Source organism: Pecten maximus, chromosome 12 (genome assembly GCF_902652985.1).
Source record: "Pecten maximus chromosome 12, xPecMax1.1, whole genome shotgun sequence".
In the NCBI taxonomy this organism is placed as follows: domain Eukaryota; kingdom Metazoa; phylum Mollusca; class Bivalvia; order Pectinida; family Pectinidae; genus Pecten; species Pecten maximus.
In genome coordinates, this window is record NC_047026.1 from 21,895,391 (window position 1) to 21,918,639 (window position 23,249).

Genomic DNA, 23,249 nt, shown 5'->3' on the forward strand with positions numbered 1-23,249 from the left:
AGGAGATAGAGCCAACACCCTAGTTACTTATACAGTAGATAAAAGGAGCTATCGTCCCCTCACCCAAGTAATGTATGCCAGAGATTGATAAGCCAGGGTTGAACCAGAAAGTGTGAATCAATCAAAACAGGTTTTTAGGATCAAAAGAACTCTGCAATATAGGGTGAGACCAGCAGACAAACATTTAATTAAAGGCTAGTGACATTGTTGTTTGCTGTTTCTGATTATATACAAAGGTCACAACAATTATAATTGTTACCAGGCAACATAGACAGCTCTCTGGGACAGGAGGAGAATAACGTCCATGTCTGATCTGTCAGGGTCACCACACCTGTAAAAAGACAATATGGACATATTACAGATCTTTTCCACTTCTTCATCAAACATCTGATAATTTGTTTCTATCTAATGTATATCAGACCCACACTCCTTCACATAGCTGGGCCCAATCTCTTGGTCCCTTTAAATGTCTAAACATGTTCCTCACCTATGCAAACTTATGTACAGAATCAACATTGGTTAGACTCCACACCCCCCAACATTGTTCTGGTTCCACAATCAATATTTCTTTACAATCCTCTACCAAGAGTTTGAGATTCTGTTCCTCACATGTATAAATACTACTTACACAGGGTCAGCGTTGATGAGACTCCATCCCCCAAGACACTGTTCTGGCTCCACAATCAACATCTCTTTACAATCCTCTACCAACAGTTTGAGATTCTGTTCCTCACATGTATAAATACTACTTACACAGGGTCAGCGTTGATGAGACTCCATCCCCCAAGACACTGTTCTGGCTCCACAATCAACATCTCTTTACAATCCTCTACCAACAGTTTAAGATTCTGTTCCTTCTCCATCAGCTCTGCAACATCTTCCTCCTCCTCTGGAGTACTGTTTCCAAGCAACAGGAATTCCTCCATGGTGACTGGCCGACCAAGCATCAGATCTATGGAAGCCTGGCGGTAACTATCCTTGAATCGGAGGTAGTATCTGGTGAATAGCAAATTTAAAGTCAATATATAGTAATGGCAGTTAGTAATGGCATTTAGTAATCAAAGTAGAAATAATTTGAATGATGAATGAATTATTTAATTTTATTGTGACAAATCTTATAATCTTCCCTACTTAGACAAATGTTCCTAAATCGAAGGACCAGAAAAAGGTACTTAAATTCCTACATTAAATTTCATGGGATAATATTGTGCAATTATCTCAGTCAGACCTATTTGAGGAAATTTTATGCAACCATGTCTTGTAAACATAATGCAGTAAACACTTCCTATACATTTCAGCATATATATAAATATCTGCTGAATAAATTTAGTGCCATATTCAAATCAATGCCGCGATCGAATATAGCAGAATTATAAACCGCCAGCAAATAAACTCACAAGCACTTTGTGCCATGTGAGCTAAAAATCAAAAGCTACCACGGGAAGATCTTTCTGTTGGTGTTACCTGTTAGCAGAGTTCATTCCATCTTTCATCATTCCAGTAAACTTTCGTTCACCAGTCCTGGTAAAGTCACCCTTTAATCAACGAAAGAATAAATTTAACAAAGATCATAATCTCATTATGGAATATTATAGTCAATATTGAAATATAGCTGGATTATCAGGTTGAATAAATTAAAATTGGATATAAATTATAATTCATGTAACCCATTCATCTAAATAACCCCCAAAGACACCCCCCCGCCCCCTCCACATATACCATGATTGTGACAATTTCATATTTCAATAAAGGCTGACAAATAAAATTCTCTTCAAGAAATTTAAAATGTCATGATTTTTTAATATTGATATGATACATGAATTTACACATGCGCATGTTTTTGTTTTTATTCTTAAAAGCTAATTGCTTCATAAAACAGTACATGTACAATGTATATGTGTGTGAAAGTTTTAGGTAGAATTTCCAACAGGTAAAGCCTGTTTCTTCATGTTCGTGTGATACATGTAACCTTTTGGTTGATTTTTAACATATCCTGGGTGTCTTATTTACACATTACCTTCTCACGCCTAAAGGCAAATAACTATCTACACATTTATCTCGTACAAGAGGTGTCCAAATTGTTTTATGAGGAAAAAATACATACAAAGGACGTCACCCTAACATATGTCAGGAGAAAAAAAAAATTGAAAGTGAGAATGTACATTATGCATGCTTTCAACCTAAAAATTAAAAGTTAAGGAAAAAAGAAGTTATAATTTCTTCATAAACAACCTAAACAAAATTCCAATTTCTTTCTATTTTTGCTTCAAATATCATTTACCACTTTAAATTTCCTCAAAACTGTAACTAAACAGTGTTCTGTGGTTACCTTGAGTGCGGCTGTGCCAGCGTACTGACGACTAATGACATCACCATTGTTGGCCCAGAGTTGTTGGAAGATGAGTTTACAACTCTGAGGGAGGTTCTCCTCAGGGGCCAGGATACCCAGCTTCCTACACTGTAAAACAGAATTAGTTTTAACCTTCTGTCATTTAACTTCCAATGTTATATAATGTGCGAAATGAATGATATTTTTAGCATCCTGTAATAACATTGCCAAAGGGACCAATTATTAATTAGCACCGTTTTAATATTCATGAACCATATTTTAGAATCCTATCTAAAATTGTTAAGAATATCTAATTACTGGAATTACAGTGTATGCTGGTGTAACAAAATTTTAGCATTTTTATGATAAATCTTCACATCCAAAGTCTAGCTACCATACATGTTTTGTTTGTGTAAATATAAGATATATCATACCCCATTTAAGGATTATAAATGAGTTTTTAAAACACAAAACTTTTTATTTTTACAAAGTATGCAATATTTCTGTATGCCCTTTGGGTGATTCCCGATATGTCACATGTAATGGCCGACTGGAACATAGGTAAAGACAAACAAATTATATCTAACACAGAGGACCTATTGAACAGTGACTGTTTAATTTACAGCTCGACTGAAGTATATGGTAGTCGATCACCTTTGATTTTAATCGTGAGTATTTTACCTGTGTTTCCATGACAATCCTAGCGATAGCTGTCTGTACAACATTGGTGCGGTCTAGACAATCTACACAATTTTCACGAAATACGCCACGCTGTTCACAAATCATTCCCTTTCTGTCAACCCTGGGAAAATAAACAACGCAATAATCACGTAACAAGGCGCCAGTCTTCACTTATTGATTCAGTGTAGGTGTGAAACTGTCAATACAATCGTAGTTGTGTTTTTACCAAATTTACTTTAGAATTCAAGAAAGTTAAATACAGGTGCAAATACAGGTTCATAGAGCGTAACCTCTATCAATGGATATGTACTCCTTCAACTTGCAGATTTAAGTACATAAAAATAAAATGATTGATACTCACCAACAATATCTCATCTTCTTAATGATATCATTAATGCCATCAGTTAAAATTGAAACGTTTTCAAATTTCATACCACGACTGAAAAAAGAAAGAAAATTTAAACAGTTAGTACTGGACGACTGGCTGAGCCAAATACACATACAGTATTGGTGATGAAGAATGAATAACTTCACAAGTATTAATTATAAGGCTTAAAAGTTCATTGGTCACCGTATAATGTACGCTATAATTAAATAGATCTTCCTAAACATAAACCAATACTTCACTTTTTTAATGACAGTTTGGCCAGTTTAGAATGGGAAGCACTAAATAGAATATTAGTTATTGATTGTTTAATTTAAGGCATAGAATGCTAGTTCTCAAAATTCAGTTTAATTGTCAAAGGTTCCTTTTAATTAGTTATATGATACCTGTCAATATTACTTTCTCCCAGAGTTCACTGGTTTATCTCCAGTTTTAGATGTGGGAGATTTCTCTGTCAACCCCTAGGGTATGACAGATTGCACGCGCTAACCTTCTGAACCACAAGTACTTACGGAAGTACGTCTTGATTGACGTCACTAATAGTTCCCGCGTTGTTTAATGTTAGATATGCGTATGCAGACACAGAGTTTTATGAAATGACAACTGTCATTAACATCAGAATAGTATCACTGATACCTTATTTCAGTGTCTGTTTGAATAAATATTGCGAATGTATTTTAGACCTAAGTTTTCTTGGGTAATGATCTTGGGATGCATTTTTGGGGGTTATGATGGGTACTTTTGCAAACATCCCTTAACTGACCACTGATTTGATATGCAATTATTCGAAGTGGTGGGAGAAAAATAATCATTCCCTACCTAGAGAGTGTGACAAAGAAATCTCAATCCTTGGGTAAATTCATGAATGTCCAACCATTAGCAATCCTCAGGTTGGATGTTCATGAATTTCCCCTCGGGTTGAGATTTCTTTGCCACACACCCAAGGCAGGGAAAGATTGTATTAATAAACAGTAACATACTTACCTGGATAATAAAACTTTGGACTAACAACACCTATGGACTTACAACAACTTTGGACTAACAACAACTTTGGACAAACACCAACTTTGGACTATAACAACAACTTTGGACAAACACCAACTTTGGACAAACAACAACTTTGTACTAACAACAACTTTGGACAAACACCAACTTTGGACTATAACAACAACTTTGTACTAACAACAACTTTGGACTAACAACAACTTTGGACTATAACAACAAATTTGGACAAACACCAACTTTGGACAAACAACAACAAATTTGGACAAACACCAACTTTGGACAAACACCAACTTTGGATTATAACAACAACTTTGGACAAACAACAACTTTGGACTAACAACAACTTTGGACTATAACAACAAATTTGGACAAACACCAACTTTGGACAAACACCAACTTTGGACTATAACAACAACTTTGGACAAACAACAACTTTGGACTATAGCAACAACTTTTTACTACATTAACTAAACTTGAAAACATTTTATATTAAAGCTGAATTTGTGGCTATTGTCCACTACCATTACCAAAGGTTTTAGTATGTTTTAATTAGAGTTTCCAACCTTTTATACATTAACCCTGTGGCCTAGAACCTGAAGCAAATTAATTTATTATGTAAATGTCGGGAGTTGCATGGAAGGACATGACATTTGTTTGGGAGTTTAGGTGGCAGTACCCTAGGAAGTCAAACATGTGTAAGTAAAGACATGAAATTTGTTAAGGAGAGACTTACCAGTACTCGTGGAAGTCGAACATGACGTAGGTGATGTCCGGGGAGTTGTAAGTGAGGAGATGACATTGTAGGGGAGAGACTTACCAGTACTCGTGGAAATCGAACATGACGTAGGTGATGTCTGTGGAGTTGTATGTGAGGACATGACATTGTAGGGGAGAGACTTACCAGTACTCGTGGAAGTCGAACATGACGTAGGTGATGTCCGGGGAGTCGTATGTGAGGACATGACATTGTAGAGGAGAGACTTACCAGTACTCGTGGAAGTCGAACATGACGTAGGTGATGTCCGGGGAGTTGTATGTGAGGACATGACATTGTAGAGGAGAGACTTACCAGTACTCGTGGAAGTCGAACATGACGTAGGTGATGTCCGGGGAGTCATATGTGAGGACATGACATTGTAGGGGAGAGACTTACCAGTACTCGTGGAAGTCGAACATGACATAGGTGATGTCCGGGGAGTTGTATGTGAGGAGATGTTTAAGGTAGGCATCACTAATGGCCTTTTCTTTTCCACACAGCTCAGCCAGGTTAATGGCCACGATGGAGCGGTAGAGAGAAAGCTGTTCATCAAAGTGAGCCTTGAATGCCTCGTAGGTCTCCTGGTCATCTGTAAATACACGATGTACTTGTTGTTAATACATATACTAGGTGTCATTAACCTTACAATTAGGCCATTAAAATCTTCAATCAAAATCAATGAAAATATACAACAACAAAAGGCCATTAAAATCTTCAATCAAAATCAATGAAAATATACTACAACAAAAAGCCATTAAAATCTTCAATCAAAATCAATGAAAATATACCACAACAAAAAGCCATTAAAATCTTCAATCAAAATCAATGAAAATATACAACAACAAAAAGCACACTGGGTATATGACTAAAGCAATACATGTCCCCTACTAGAGCCCCTGTTATATTTTTGACATCAGGAAAATTCATGCTACCATATTAAATATACAGTATAGTTATGTACATGTATCACTGTGGAATACACTGATAAAAATGTTGAAATCAAATTGATTATTTGGTGTTCATTTCCATGAACTATATTTGTTGTGCCAGTAATGGTCACCAGTAGTCATGATGTCACAGATCACATTGACAGCACAAATCTGACTTTAGATTGCATTAAACACTGTTAAAAACTGAATATAAGAAAAACTTCTAAATTTAAAACGGAAATATAAGTATCAAACTGCCTTCTTTGAAAATGTTTGTCCTATAATTCAAACATAATGCTGACCTAGCGAATAACCCATGTAATATGATTAATTTGTCATAAATCCTGAGAGAATCATATAGGACAACAACTTTTCAAAGACAGCAGTTTATGATCCCAAATTTATAAATTGTGGTAAGAGTGCATTGTCTTTTTTGAAAGTGGTAGAATGGAAACACATAAACTATACTTCTCTAATTAGATACCCAAAGGAATAAGACATATGTCCTTTATAAAGCTTTCTGTAATGAGGAGTTACCTCCCTCTACCCCAGTTTATTAGTCATTAAAAGTAATATATGGTATAGGGATTAACTCCATTTGGCGATTCCTCAATTCATCACCAACTTATTTTTATAAGAGATATTTCTTTATTGACAGATTTTGCCCATTCAAAAGTATGGCAGGCATGATAATGCATATAATTTTTATTAAAGTTTCAAAATCATTTAATAAGTATTTTGTATATTGATTTAAGTTTCTATATTAACTGTTTTACTAGAAGTATAGTAAATATGGACGGGCCTCTTGTATGTTGTTCAGTGACTCACTGTGAGGAAGTCACCAACTACTACAAGGAGACTCTGTCTCAAAATGACCTTGGCTGTTTATTCATGGGGCCATTGAAACCAAACAAACAAACAAACAAACGTACCTCTTGAAACCATCGATCATATCTTCCTAAATATCTCAATCTAGAGGGTCAGGCGTTATTATTATTACAATACAATTAAAGAAATAGCATTTGTTAGCAGATTTACAATATGGACATGGGACGGCTTTATACAATTTTAGGCATGGACTTCAAATTTGTTCTCTAGAAAAAAGTATGAGAAAAACTGTGGAATGTATGAATTTAAATGATAATTTAAATATACCTGATTTCTTAAAATATGTTTAATTTAGGCCTGCACTAGATGGTAAGGCCAGTGATGACATAAACCTATACAGTTATCTTTGTCTTACCTAATAAAGTATTGCCACAGGTAATTTAATTCACCTGTTAACGAGGTTTTATGCTAAAACATTACTGCAGGGCATACTTAATGTGTACCTAATATGCACAGTGTATATTCATGCGTTTTTAACTAGGACAGGCAGAGTAGATAGAACAGTCGAAGTTTTGTGATGCTTCGAATATCTTAATTGTTCTTGTATAATCCGCTAGGTTATGTGTATGAGTCACAATTTTGTACCGCTCATACATATTCAAATTTTTTATTCCTGCAGTCATCTGACTATAAATACAATTTTGTTCGGATACAGCATGTAATATTTCTGTGATACAGCAACTCGATACACAATCATGGTTACAGCAGAGACTGTTACTGACATCATGTAACACAATTCCCACAAAACTGGTGTTATTACTAACATTACCAGTCACAAGTCGATTACGTACTCAATTGGACCTGAAAGTATGGGTCACCTGCCCAACTACTCGCTGGTTTCCTCCCAAAGTCACATCCTTCGATCACGTGCTGAACGCGCCCGGGCCAACAAGCGTGATTAAGTTGATAAAACTTGTTTTACATTTGTTGTATAATCAAGTTTAAATTTTTCAGGTGGTGATTTTGAATTATTAGCATGATCAAAATAGAAAATTTCTAAAGTTGCAAAATTCGAAAACATTTCTGTATTCCATTTCTCAAATAATTTACTTATGGTGTACTAAAATTTCAGAACAGGTTTAACACATTAATTGCCAGAGGGGGCAGGGGTGGGTGTTCTAGATACATGTTATTGATTCAGAAAATGGCCGGATGGAACGGGATGCGACAGGACGGAACGGGGACATGCACCCCCACCAACAATGAAAATAAAATGAGAAATCAGAGATATCAGCAGAACTGACACACCACAGTGACGACAGACTACACAAGGTGTCTGCGGTCTATTTTACCTGTCAACTGTCTATAGTAACATCACCTGTATAAATCATGGTAACTTATTAGCATCATTTCTTAATTAAAGCTAGACAGTCAATGTCCCTTATTGTCCAAGGACTAGGTGTTCAGTTGTAGCATTCATTTCTTGAGCAATGACAGTTTTTAACAAGAATGAAATACTGTATTTTACCTGGAAATTGTGACTCAATGTAGGTCAGAGTTTATTTAAGGACAATATTATTTCCAAGCACTGACTTATTAACAGGTATGGGTTTATTACCAGACATATGAGCTTATAACTAGGCATGGGCTTAATACCTGCAGGCATGGGCTTATTACCAGACATGGGCATATAACCAGACATTGGCTTATTGAATGATATGGGCTTATTAACAGGCATGAACTTATCACCAGGCATGGGGTTATTACCCTGACATATATTTGAGTACTGTATAGTTGTTTAATTTCGCAGGGAGAAAATTTCGCGTTTTTCTGTTAAGGACTATTTCGCGGGGAGAAAATTTCGCGCATTTTCAATTTCTTACGCAAATGAAATCCAAAAACAACTGGAAAAGGGAAATGACATCAATGGTGTAAAAATTGACTTGAAACTATCAAATATCAAGCCGTTGCATGCATCGTGGCTTGTAGCTGCAGTTGACAAACTTGCAAACGATAAGGCCATGCTACGCAATGCTTTTACCCTTGCCGGACTTTAACATGTATTCAGTATATATAAATGGTTTTAATATTTTATGTGACTTTTAATACCATATAGGGAAATAGTAGAAATTATACTTACGATGTACACATTTTATGCGTCTCTAATATGATATCGTGAAACAGTAGAAACTACATGTATACTTACGATGTACATGTTCTGCTTAACAATATGCTTTAAATAAAGATTGTTTATTATTCATTGCCATAATAAGTGTTCACTCATCACAAGGTGAAAAATATTCACGGGTATTTAATTTCGAGGACATTACCTTGACCGCGAATATAGCGAAATTAAATCCCCCGTGAATCAAATATTCCCGCGGTTCGATAAGTATAGCGGGAATAATTTGTCTCTGTCGGCACGGATATGCAGATGTTGCACGTGCGGTGACGTCACAGTGGCCTACGTGTATCGGGTACACAGGTGTGTGTGTCATTCCTAGCCGCCGTGCCGTACTATACGGTCATGCTATTTTATTACTTAGTCTACATAACTAGTTTTCTCAACATGTCAACGGAAGATTTTATCGCGGCCCACGTCAAAGCGGCCGTAGAAGAATCTCAGAACGAGATAGTTTCTAAGATGAGCGCTTTAATTTTGAGTAAACTAGACAGTTTTGAAAGTAGAATAAGCGATAATTCAGAGGCGCAACTGTCGAGGATTCATCAAAACATTACAGAATCTTACAAGTTCTCTAGAAAGAGTTGCGAAGACCAGTACAAATTTAACATGGAAGTGAAGGGCAAACTTTTGGAAGCGGAACATTTGTCTACCACAGAGCCACACGCGTCCAAGGCCAAAATATTGGAAGGTATAGGCTTGATAGACTATAGGCAAAAACTTGTTAAGTTAGCCGATACCTCAGAGTGTGGTTGGAAGGCCGTGGAGGAGTACGTAGCCAATCCAATTGCATCCGATTCCGATGACGAACGGAAGATGGATCGAGCTAGAGCCAGGGCCAACAGAAAGGCCAAGGATTCGAAACAAAAGTACAATAAGGGAAGAGGACGTCACACGCCTTATGGAGACCAGCGACAGCGGTCCACCTACAATCTCCCGACAGGAAACGTCCATGATAATTTCAGGGGAGGCCCTCTGCGGGGTATCAACAAGCTTGGAAATTGTTTTGCCTGTGGAAAGCCGGGACACTGGCTGGTTGACTGTCCTATGTTGATGGGAGCAGCTATGACAGCCAGTAGCAATAAGATAAGTAATGTTTTGATTACTAAGCATGAACAGATCGTAGATAGCGATCACGGGCGTAAGAGCGGTGTTTGTAAGTTGAATAGTATGTCGATTCCGTCAAAGACGGATGATTTAGACGTATCAAATACTGCTGTTTATAAAAGGTCAGAGTCCAAAGTCAATGGAATTTTTCAAATATCTCCTGTCGGCAGGTTAAGAGATTGTTTTGATTTTTGGAAAAGCACAGGCGCATGTGACACTGTATTATCGGTGGTTACAAGATTCCTTTTCGCGAAATCCCTCCATCTGTTATGCTATTGAATAATAAGTCATCGCGGGATAATGCGTTTTTTGTTCAAACTGAAATTGGAAAATTGCTAAAATTGGGATGTATTTCGGAGGTTACAAACGTGCCATTGGTTGTCAACCCGCTGACGGTAGCATATGACAGGTCCGGCAAGCCACGCCTCGTTTTAGATTGTCGGCATATCAATCTCTATTTACTTAAGTTCAAGGTCAAATTCGAGGACGCCAAGGTTGCTAGAGAACTTTTTCAACTGGGAGATTATTTGTTTACATTCGATCTAAAATCTGCCTATCACCACATTGAGATTTTTGCGGATCACAGGAAGTTTCTGGGTTTTCATTACCATTTTGCTAGTTGTACACGTTATTTTGTGTTTAATGTGTTGCCTTTTGGTATGGCCACGGCCGGCTATATATTTACGAAGGTTCTTCGCGAGGTGGTTAAGTGTATGCTATCAAGTGGGCGCATAGCGTGAACGGTCATCAGGATCCGACGACAAACATTTTCGTTCAAAATTTGTTGGAGGCCTCAAAGCGTACAGCTAAGAAACCAGTGTGTAAAAAGGACTCTGTTACCAGTGACATTTTGATTACGCTTTGTAACATTTTCTCAGAATCTAATGATTTGTTAGTTGTCAGAGATTTAGCAATGATATTGTTTAGTTTTTCAGGTTTTCTGCGATATAACGAGCTCAGCAATCTACGTTGTTCCGATATAACGTTTTCGGACGATTATTTCACACCTGTAGTGCGTAAAAGCAAAACAGATCAATACCGTTTCGGTAACGAAGTTGTGATTAGCAAAGGCGACACGGTTGCGTGCCCGTTTGTAATGTTATCGAAATATGTCCGTATTGCCAACATTGACACAGAATCTGACAAGTTTCTGTTTAAACCGGTTTATAGATCGGGTTCGATTTGTGGTTTGATTCATAAAAACAAACCTCTTAGTTACACGGGTGCCAAGCAGGCCATTTTGAAACGGCTAAGTTTGGTTTCGGAGGGTAGGAATTTCGGCCTACATTCTTTAAGGGCAGGAGGGGCCAGTATGGCGGCCAATAATGGTGTTAATGATAGATGTTTCAAGCGTCACGGGCGTTGGCGCAGTGAGTCTAGTAAAGATGGCTATGTCGCGGATTCAATCGAGAAGCGGTTAAGCGTAACGAAAAAATTAGGAATTTAATACATTGGTTTATACATATAGGTACTTCGGAACATGCAAAGTTTTGTTTATGTGTTTTTCCAAATGTTTTTTTTTTGCGATATATATCGAATATAGTTCAGAAAATTGTAAGGGTTTTTTCACCTAATAATAGTAAGGATATGAGGTATTTTTCCGACTTCATTTTTTCCCTTTCTTTGTTATTCCTATACACGGCGGGCAAGTCAGCAAATGGTATTTGCGTGTTTGTTGTTGCATTAAGTAGAGAGGAGACTCAAATTTTCCCGCGGTTCGATAAGTATAGCGAGAATAATTTGTCTCTGTCGGCACGGATATGCAGATGTTGCACGTGCGGTGACGTCACAGTGGCCTACGTGTATCGGGTACCCAGGTGTGTGTGTCATTCCTAGCCGCCGTGCCGTACTATACGGTCATGCTATTTTATTAAGTTTTGTTGTTGTTGCTGGTTTATTATAATTTAGTATCATTTTTGGTGATATATGGTGTGTGTTCTGTATTCACATTATATAGGGTTTATTCGTCGGGCCTAGTAAAAATCCAGCAATTGAGATCTTAAGCATTGAGGGCTGGTGCACCTCCTGCTATCCTGCATTACAGGAGTTTCAGGTTGGGTGGCTCGCTTGGTTTCATTTAGGCCATTATGTTAAGAATTGTATCAGTATTTGTAAAAAAAAAAAAAAAAAATCATGATTGTAGATTTGTTCTTCATGGAATTGTCAGAGGATTTTCATTATATTGTTAGGTATCGTACCATTCATACTGATACTGTTTTTGAATAAACTCCGGCTACGGCTATACACGGCGGGCTAGTCGGCAAATGGTATTTGCGTGTTTGTTGTTGCATTAAGTAGAGAGGAGACTAAAAGCAACTATACAGTATTTGAGACATGGAGTTATAATTACCAGACATGGGGTATAATATTACCAGACATGGGCTTATAAGCTTATTGCGAGACACGGGCTGTATATATTACCAGACAATTGGGCTACATTATCACCAGACATTGGTTGCATGTTTATTTGTTTTTGTTTAAAGTCCCATTAACAGCCAGGGCCATTTAAGGATGTGCCAGGTTTTGGAGGTGGAGGAAAGCCGGAGTGACCCGAGAAAAACCACCAGCCTACGGTCAGTACCTGGCAACTGCCCAATGTAGGTTTCGAACCTGTAACCCAGAAGTGGAGGGCTAGTAATAAAGTGTCGGGACGCCTTAACCACTCGGCCACCATGGCCCCTTTCCAGACATGGGGGCCGGGCTACATTATTACCAGACATGAGCTGTATAAATTACCAGGCACGGGTTGTATTTACCAGACATGCCCAGGCGGGCTACACTATTACCAGACATGGGCTACACTATTACCAGATATGGGCTACACTATTACCAGACATGGGCTACACTATTACCAGATATGGGCTACACTATTACCAGACATAGGCTACACTATTACCAGACATGGACTACACTATTACCAGACATGGGTTACACTATTACCAGACATGGGCTACACTATTACCAGACATGGGCTACACTATTACCAGACATGGGTTACACTATTACCAGACATGGGTTACACTATTACCAGACATGGGCTACACTATTACCAGATATGGGCTACACTATTACCAGACATGGGCTACACTATTACCAGACATGGGTTACACTATTACCAGATATGGGCTACACTATTACCAGACATGGGCTACACTATTACCAGACATAGGCTACACTATTACCAGACATGGGCTACACTATTACCAGACATGGGTTACACTATTACCAGACATGAGCTACACTATTACCAGACATGAGCTACACTATTACCAGACATGGGCTACACTATTACCAGACATGGACTACACTATTACCAGACATGGGTTACACTATTACCAGACACTGGCTACACTATTACCAGACATAGGCTACACTATTACCAGACATGGGTTACACTATTACCAGACATGGGCTACACTATTACCAGACATGGGCTACACTATTACCAGACATGGCCGGGCTACACTATTACCAGACATGGGCTACACTATTACCAGACATGGGCTAACACTATTACCAGACATGGGCTAACACTATTACCAGACATGGGCTAACACTATTACCAGACATGGGCTACACTATTACCAGATATGGGCTACACTATTACCAGACATGGGCTACACTATTACCAGACATGGCCGGGCTACACTATTACCAGACATGGGCTACACTATTACCAGACATGGGCTACACTATTACCAGACATGGGCTACACTATTACCAGATATGGGCTACACTATTACCAGACATGGCCGGGCTACACTATTACCAGACATGGGCTACACTATTACCAGACATGGGCTACACTATTACCAGACATGGGTTACACGATTACCAGACATGGGCTACACTATTACCAGACATGGGCTACACTATTACCAGACATGGGCTACACTATTACCAGACATGGGCTACACTATTACCAGATATGGGCTACACTATTACCAGACATGGGCTACACTAATACCAGACAATGGGCTACACTATTACCAGACATGGGCTACACTATTACCAGACATGGGCTACACTATTACCAGATATATGGGCTACACTATTACCAGACATGGGCTACACTATTACCAGACATGGACTACACTATTACCAGACATGGGCTACACTATTACCAGACATGGGTTACACTATTACCAGACATGGGTTACACTATTACCAGACATGGGCTACACTATTACCAGATATGGGCTACACTATTACCAGACATGGGCTACACTATTACCAGACATGGGTTACACTATTACCAGATATGGGCTACACTATTACCAGACATGGGCTACACTATTACCAGACATAGGCTACACTATTACCAGACATGGGCTACACTATTACCAGACATGGGTTACACTATTACCAGACATGAGCTACACTATTACCAGACATGAGCTACACTATTACCAGACATGGGCTACACTATTACCAGACATGGACTACACTATTACCAGACATGGGTTACACTATTACCAGACACTGGCTACACTATTACCAGACATAGGCTACACTATTACCATGCAGACATGGGTTACACTATTACCAGACATGGGCTACACTATTACCAGACATGGGTAACACTATTACCAGACATGGGCTAACACTATTACCAGACATGGGCTACACTATTACCAGACATGGGCTAACACTATTACCAGACATGGGTAACACTATTACCAGACATGGACTACACTATTACCAGACATGGGCTACACTATTACCAGATATGGGCTACACTATTACCAGACATGGGCTACACTATTACCAGACATGGGTAACACTATTACCAGACATGGGCTAACACTATTACCAGACATGGACTACACTATTACCAGACATGGGCTACACTATTACCAGACATGGGCTAACACTATTACCAGACATGGGCTAACACTATTACCAGACATGGACTACACTATTACCAGACATGGGCTACACTATTACCAGACATGGACTACACTATTACCAGACATGGGCTACACTATTACCAGACATGGGCTAACACTATTACCAGACATGGGCTACACTATTACCAGACATGGGCTACACTATTACCAGACATGGCCGGGTTACACTATTACCAGACATGGGCTACACTATTACCAGACATGGGTTACACTATTACCAGACATGGGTTACACTATTACCAGACATGGGCTACACTATTACCAGACATGGGCTACACTATTACCAGACATGGGCTACACTATTACCAGACATGGGTTACACGATTACCAGACATGGGCTACACTATTACCAGACATGGGCTACACTATTACCAGACATGGGCTACACTATTACCAGACATGGGCTACACTATTACCAGATATGGGCTACACTATTACCAGACATGGGCTACACTAATACCAGACAATGGGCTACACTATTACCAGACATGGGCTACACTATTACCAGACATGGGCTACACTATTACCAGATATATGGGCTACACTATTACCAGACATGGGTTACACGATTACCAGACATGGGCTACACTATTACCAGACATGGGCTAACACTATTACCAGACATGGGCTACACTATTACCAGACATGGGCTAACACTATTACCAGACATGGGTAACACTATTACCAGACATGGACTACACTATTACCAGACATGGGCTACACTATTACCAGATATGGGCTACACTATTACCAGACATGGCCGGGCTACACTATTACCAGACATGGGCTACACTATTACCAGACATGGGCTACACTATTACCAGACATGGGTTACACGATTACCAGACATGGGCTACACTATTACCAGACATGGGCTACACTATTACCAGACATGGGCTACACTATTACCAGACATGGGCTACACTATTACCAGATATGGGCTACACTATTACCAGACATGGGCTACACTAATACCAGACAATGGGCTACACTATTACCAGACATGGGCTACACTATTACCAGACATGGGCTACACTATTACCAGATATGGGCTACACTATTACCAGACATGGGCTACACTATTACCAGACATGGACTACACTATTACCAGACATGGGCTACACTATTACCAGACATGGGTTACACTATTACCAGACATGGGTTACACTATTACCAGACATGGGCTACACTATTACCAGATATGGGCTACACTATTACCAGACATGGGCTACAGTATTACCAGACATGGGTTACACTATTACCAGATATGGGCTACACTATTACCAGACATGGGCTACACTATTACCAGACATAGGCTACACTATTACCAGACATGGGCTACACTATTACCAGACATGGGTTACACTATTACCAGACATGAGCTACACTATTACCAGACATGAGCTACACTATTACCAGACATGGGCTACACTATTACCAGACATGGACTACACTATTACCAGACATGGGTTACACTATTACCAGACACTGGCTACACTATTACCAGACATAGGCTACACTATTACCATGCAGACATGGGTTACACTATTACCAGACATGGGCTACACTATTACCAGACATGGGTAACACTATTACCAGACATGGGCTAACACTATTACCAGACATGGGCTACACTATTACCAGACATGGGCTAACACTATTACCAGACATGGGTAACACTATTACCAGACATGGACTACACTATTACCAGACATGGGCTACACTATTACCAGACATGGGCTACACTATTACCAGACATGGGTAACACTATTACCAGACATGGGCTAACACTATTACCAGACATGGGCTACACTATTACCAGACATGGGCTAACACTATTACCAGACATGGGTAACACTATTACCAGACATGGGCTACACTATTACCAGACATGGGCTACACTATTACCAGACATGGGCTACACTATTACCAGATATGGGCTACACTATTACCAGACATGGGCTACACTATTACCAGATATGGGCTACACTATTACCAGACATGGGCTACACTATTACCAGACATGGGCTACACTATTACCAGACATGGGCTACACTATTACCAGATATGGGCTACACTATTACCAGACATGGGCTACACTATTACCAGACATGGGCTACACTATTACCAGACATGGGCTACACTATTACCAGATATGGGCTACACTAATACCAGACAATGGGCTACACTATTACCAGACATGGGCTACACTATTACCAGACATGGGCTACACTATTACCAGATATATGGGCTACACTATTACCAGACATGGGCTACACTATTACCAGACATGGACTACACTATTACCAGACATGGGCTACACTATTACCAGACATGGGCTACACTATTACCAGACATGGGCTACACTATTACCAGATATGGGCTACACTATTACCAGACATGGGTTACACTATTACCAGACATGGGCTACACTATTACCAGACATGGGTTACACGATTACCAGACATGGGCTACACTATTACCAGACATGGGCTACACTATTACCAGACATGGGCTACACTATTATCAGACATGGGTTACACTATTACCAGACATGGACTACACTATTACCAGACACGGGCTACACTATTAACAGACATGGGCTACACTATTACCAGACATGGGCTACATTATTACCAGATATGGGCTACACTATTACCAGACATGTACCAGGCATCATGTCTGAATGTTTGATAATTAACATAGGATAACATGAAATCATTATAACTGCAACAAAAATGTATATATACTTGATTAGTTTCATTTAAATTAATTTTTGATATGGTGAGGTTATAGATTACATCCATGCAAAAGGTATTTATGTTATAATTATCCCAGGTACAGAAAAGACAAATATGCCCCCTCCCCTTGTGTTAAAAATTGGTACCCTATTTATCTTCAAATAAGCCCCTTCCCCTGGTGTACAAATTAATTTAGCACCCTATTCATCCTCAAATAAGCTCCCTCCCCAGTGTAAAAAGTTAGTACCTTATTTATCCTCAAATAAGCCAGGCTCTCCCTGGTATAACAACTTAGCACCATATTTATCCTCAAATAAGCTCCCATCGAAGTGTAAAATATTAGTAAACTGTATCATCTTCAAATAAGCCTCCTTCCCTTGTGTAAAAACTGTGTACCTGATTTATCCTTAAATAAGCTCTCCCCCCTGGTGTGAAAGTTTAGTACCATATCTATCCTCAAATAAGCCCCCTTCCATATAAGTGTAAATTAAAAAGTTTAGCAATGTCTTTATCTTCAAATAAGCCCTAGGCCTGCCCTAGTATAAAGATTTTAACAAGCTTGGGGGAGAGCATATTTGTAAACCACTTTTAGCCTACTAATTCAGAATTGATGATACTGTAAAAATGAAGGGGTTTCAATTGTGTACAGGGAGTTTGTTTGTGGATAAATATGGTAATTCTGATTTCTATGTGAATTCATTATAAAAGGCAATGTCTTTCACTATCTTGTTTTGAAGGTATAAATAGCTTGATTGAATTGTATTTGGATAAAAAGAACCAAGATATCTCACATTGATGTTAGTACCCAGGTTTTTATTGGTTTTAAAAGGAAAATTTAATCTTGAATATCATTTAAATACAATTTAAGTCCTTAAATCTGAAAATCCCTTTAGTTTTCCACAAGAAATTGCCGTAATAAATTAACCTTCATCAAAATCCAAATGGATTGGACCTCAGGGACCACCAAACTCTGGACTGCCAGTCTGTAACCAATATTCACTGGCAAACAGGGAAAATTTATCAGGAGCAAGTGGATCTCACTCAGATCATACAAAGTCGTGCCTCAACATTTCCCCCTTACTACAGACCAAGTGGCTGTATCATAATCTCTATATTTATTTTTGAAGATTCTGTGTAACTGTGTATTAAGCTATACCTGCATGGCCACCAGAGCCTAGCTCCAGATCTGCTTCAGAACTTTTTATGGGATGTTTTGATAGACAAATTATGAAGAAAAATAAGGATATACCACAAACCATCTGATGAATTTTATATACACAGACAGCTTCTTGATCATGCAACAACTATAAGTACATCTGTACCATTATACTGGCTTAGTATACACTCTATCTAGATTGTCAACTATTTGACCCTCTGTCTTACCTTTCAGTTATCAGCATCAAACAAGATATTTAAATTGTTTGTGATATGTGTGATGATTGCCAAGCCTATCATCCTTGCTATGCAGACAAGAAACTGTCAAATTTGATGTCCTCCACGCACCTTGTAATAAATATAGTCTGTTCTAAGTAATGATGTCTTCCTTCACCATTCACATTGTAATAAATATAGTCTGTTCTAAATAATGATGTCTTCCTTTACTTAATTGACTCACCTTGTAATACATATGTGGTAATGTTTGTTCTAATTAATGATGTCTTCCTTCACGTACCACTCACATTGTAATAAATATAGTCTGTTCTAAGTAATGATGTCTTCCTTCACCACTCACATTGTAATGAATATAGTCTGTTCTAACAAGAGGTCCAATTGGTCTGTATTGCTACTTTAAAGTTGACCTGAACTCTAAGGCAACTTTTCATTCCAATATCTTCATAAAACTATCTTCATAAAACTAAGTTCACATTCATTTAAACAAGCAATGACCCAATGGGCCCGAATCGCTCACCTGCAATGCAATTCTTTTTGACCCCTTTGACCTTGAATGAAGGTCAAGGTCAGTCATTTGAACAAACTTGGTAGCCCTTCATGCCAGCATGCTACAGACCCAATATCATCTGCCTGGGACTCTTGGTTATAGAGAAGAAGTCCTTTAAATATTTCAGCCTTTTTGACCCCTTTGACCTTGAATAAAGGTCAGGGTCATTCATTTGAACAAAGTTGGTAGCACTTCACCCAAGCATGCTACAGACCCAATATCAAGTCCCAGGGTCTTTTGGTTATTTAGAAAAAGTCGTTTAAATTTTTTTTTAGCATATTTGACCCGTGACCTTGAATGAAGGTTGAGGTAATTTATTTGAACAAACTTGGTAGCCCAGCATGCTACAGACCCAATATCAACTGCCTGGTCATTTAGAAGAAGTCATTTAAAGATTTTAGCCTTTTTGACCCTTGTGACCTTGAATGAAGGTCAACTTTATTCATTAGAACAAACTTGGTAGCCCTTCACCCCAGCATGCTACAGGCCCAATATTAGGTCTCTGGGCCTTTTGGTTATTGAGAAGAAGTTGCTTAAAAGGAAAAGTTGACACCGGACGGACAGACGGACGCTGCGCCATGGCATAAGCTCACTTGTCCTTCGGGCAGGTGAGCTAAAAATTAGGTCTTCATCCCATCATGCAACTGGCTTCCTTACAAGATTATTGAAAAGAAATTATCTAAATATTTTAACATATATTTGACCTCTGTGACATCGAATGTTGGAAAAGGGAGGTAATTCATTTGAACAATTTTAAATTGGTGTGAAGCTCTTCTTCCCAGAATGCTTAACTGGCCCAATGTCAAGATCGTGACCTGGGCCTTTTTGGTAAAAGAGAAGGTGTTTAAAGATTTAAACATGCACATTTAACCTCTGTGACCTTTATCGTAATACAATTTCATTCAGTTGAGCAAGTCGAGGCCCAATGGGTCTGTATAGCTTAATTCTCTGGCATTAATCTGAGAAGTGGGTTTAAGGTGAAACATGTATATGATAAGGTAATTCATTTGAATATCAATATCCTAGGTTGGCTGCCATTCATTAAAGCATATCACTGGCCAAATGTCATTACTCTAAGCCTTTTGAGTTTCAGATGATAAAATTGTTCATAATGAAATTTCACCCGTGTGACCCTTGATATAAAACATGGTCATTGATTTACATAAATCAGGTAGCTCTTCATCTCAGCATGTACGATTGCCCGACATAATTAAGGCGCTTAGGCCTCTTGCATGGTTATTGAGAAGAACTTATAGGTCAAGGTTCTTCATTTGAAAATATTCGGTAGCATTTCAGTCCAACATGCTACAGGCCCCACATCAGGTCCCTGGCCCTCTTGAATATTGGGAAGACGTTGTTTAAATTTAAGTTTTCAGCACATTTGACCCCGGATACATTGAAAGTAGGACAATTTAAGGATATTCATTTGAACAAATCTCGTAGCCCTTTACCTAAGCATGCTTTAGACCTACTTTCAGGTCCCTGGACCTCTTGGTAACCGAGAAGAAGTCATTTTAAGAATTTAGTCTATTTGTCACCTGGCTATGACCTTGAAAGTAGGTCAAGGACAATCAATTTGAACAAATTTAGTAGCCCTTCACCCCAGCATGCTACAAGCCCAATATCAGGTCTCTGGGTCTCTTGTTTGTTAAGATGAAGTTGTTTGAATGAAAAGGTGACAATGGAAGAACGACGGACAATGAACTATGATATAACTCATATAAGCTCATTTAGCCGAGCTAAAAATGCCCTATTGCTATTATTCTACTGGCCCAACATCAATGTCTCTGCCAGGGTCTCTCAGAGTGTTTTTCCAAGAGATTTTTTGCACATGAAAAAATGGCCCCTATGACCTTAAAGTACGTAGGTAAATGTCATACATTTGAATAAACTTTGCAGCCCTTCAGTCCAGCATGATTCTGAGAGATATGTGATTTATGCCTGCACTACTTACCTTGTAATAAATATAGTCTGTTCCAATCATTTATGTCTTCCTACACTTATTTATCTTGTAAAAGATATAAACTGTTCTAATTAACAATACTTACCCTTAAGCTTCTATTCCTAAGCAATCATGTCAATTCATTTTGTTAAAATGTAAATTTCCTTCATGAAAAAGTGTAGAAAAATTATGAAAAATGCATCTGTTTGGTTTGTATATGTATTAAATCTCTCTTTTTTTTTATTAATATACAATGTATCCCAGCATTGGTGAGGTTCGTGTAGGATATACCATTAGCTTTCACAATCTTTACAACCATGCTATAAACCACTATGTAACACCAGACTGTCATTCATCTGTCTGGGTGTTTCCTTATACAAGTATCATTTATTTTATACAGGTTCTGTTGACACTACCTGGTATTACACCTGTACAAACAGGTACACACCTATAGGTAGCACAAATACATTTAAATTGGAATGACAAAGTTCATCCTTAATACTCTCAGCCACAAATTGACTTCTGGAGATAAATCTGTTTGGAACATTCATTGACAAAAATCTACCTAGCAGTGACTCATTGACTCAGATATGTTTATTATTGACTCAGTGAGACACATATCTGTGTGATATTGACTCAGTCAGATCTGTGTTGACTCTATGACACACAGATTTAATTGATATAGACTCAGTGACTCAGATCTGTGTGGTGATCGACTGACTCATTTACAGTCCATGCCATCTGTGTGGTATTGACTCGGTGACTCAGATCTGTGTGTATTCATTGACTCAATGAGACACAGATCTGTTTGATAAAGACTCTGGGCGACTCAGATCTGTGTGGTAATTATAGTGATCATGACTCGATCAAGACAGTAGCACAGATCTTTGTGGAATTGACTCACTGACTCATTAAAATCTTTGACTTGATATGTCAGCTTGATCTGTGGCAGGCCATAACTGATCTTCTTTTGTATACATATATATATATATAGTGACTCGCTGACTTAATTTAATCAAAATGTCCTTCATTTCATGTAAATTTAAGGCTCTGATTCTCGTGGTATCAAATTAATGTGTCCATAAATTAAGGTTTGGGGTATATGTATTAATATTGGTTTAAGTGCCTAGCAATGAGTTCTGGGATCTCTGAAAAAAACTTGGATCCTACACAAAAATGTGTGGTAAACTCTGTCATGGTCACTAAATATATTTCAAAAGGTGAGACATTACACATGTATGTCAATCAATTTACTCTCAGTTCCCAGTCTGAAAATACCTTTAATTATAAGTACAATATATTTTCTCTTGGGGGCCTTCTCAGGAATTTAGTACAGGCTTGTAAAAGTTAAATACTTTACCTGGAGGCTGTAATTGTCTATAGCCCAGCAGTATAGAGATTAGCTCTGATGCAAAATTACCTAACATTATATAATTATATACTGTATGTAAGTACATGTCTATAGGCTTATCTTTAATACAATTCCTTCTCAGAAGAATGATTTGACACCATGA

At 38.4% G+C, this 23,249-nt stretch overlaps 1 protein-coding gene and 1 long non-coding RNA gene across 2 annotated transcripts in view; one reads left to right on the top strand and one right to left on the bottom strand.

Annotated features, from left to right (window-relative positions):
- LOC117338754 (phosphatidylinositide phosphatase SAC2-like) overlaps positions 1–23,249 on the bottom strand; it is a 485,191-nt gene that overhangs the window by 12,527 nt on the left and 449,415 nt on the right. Inside the window, exons 10-16 of the mRNA XM_033900072.1 lie at positions 5,554–5,746; positions 3,372–3,449; positions 3,011–3,131; positions 2,330–2,458; positions 1,465–1,535; positions 754–996; positions 260–331 (exon numbers count right to left, since the gene is read on the bottom strand). Coding sequence (XP_033755963.1) covers positions 260–331; positions 754–996; positions 1,465–1,535; positions 2,330–2,458; positions 3,011–3,131; positions 3,372–3,449; positions 5,554–5,746 — 907 coding nt within the window. The remainder of the gene's footprint in view (positions 1–259; positions 332–753; positions 997–1,464; positions 1,536–2,329; positions 2,459–3,010; positions 3,132–3,371; positions 3,450–5,553; positions 5,747–23,249) is intronic.
- On the top strand, positions 9,309–12,473 carry LOC117338756. Its single transcript, XR_004535030.1, has 2 exons — positions 9,309–9,401; positions 12,021–12,473. It is a non-coding gene; the product is annotated as an uncharacterized LOC117338756 (long non-coding RNA).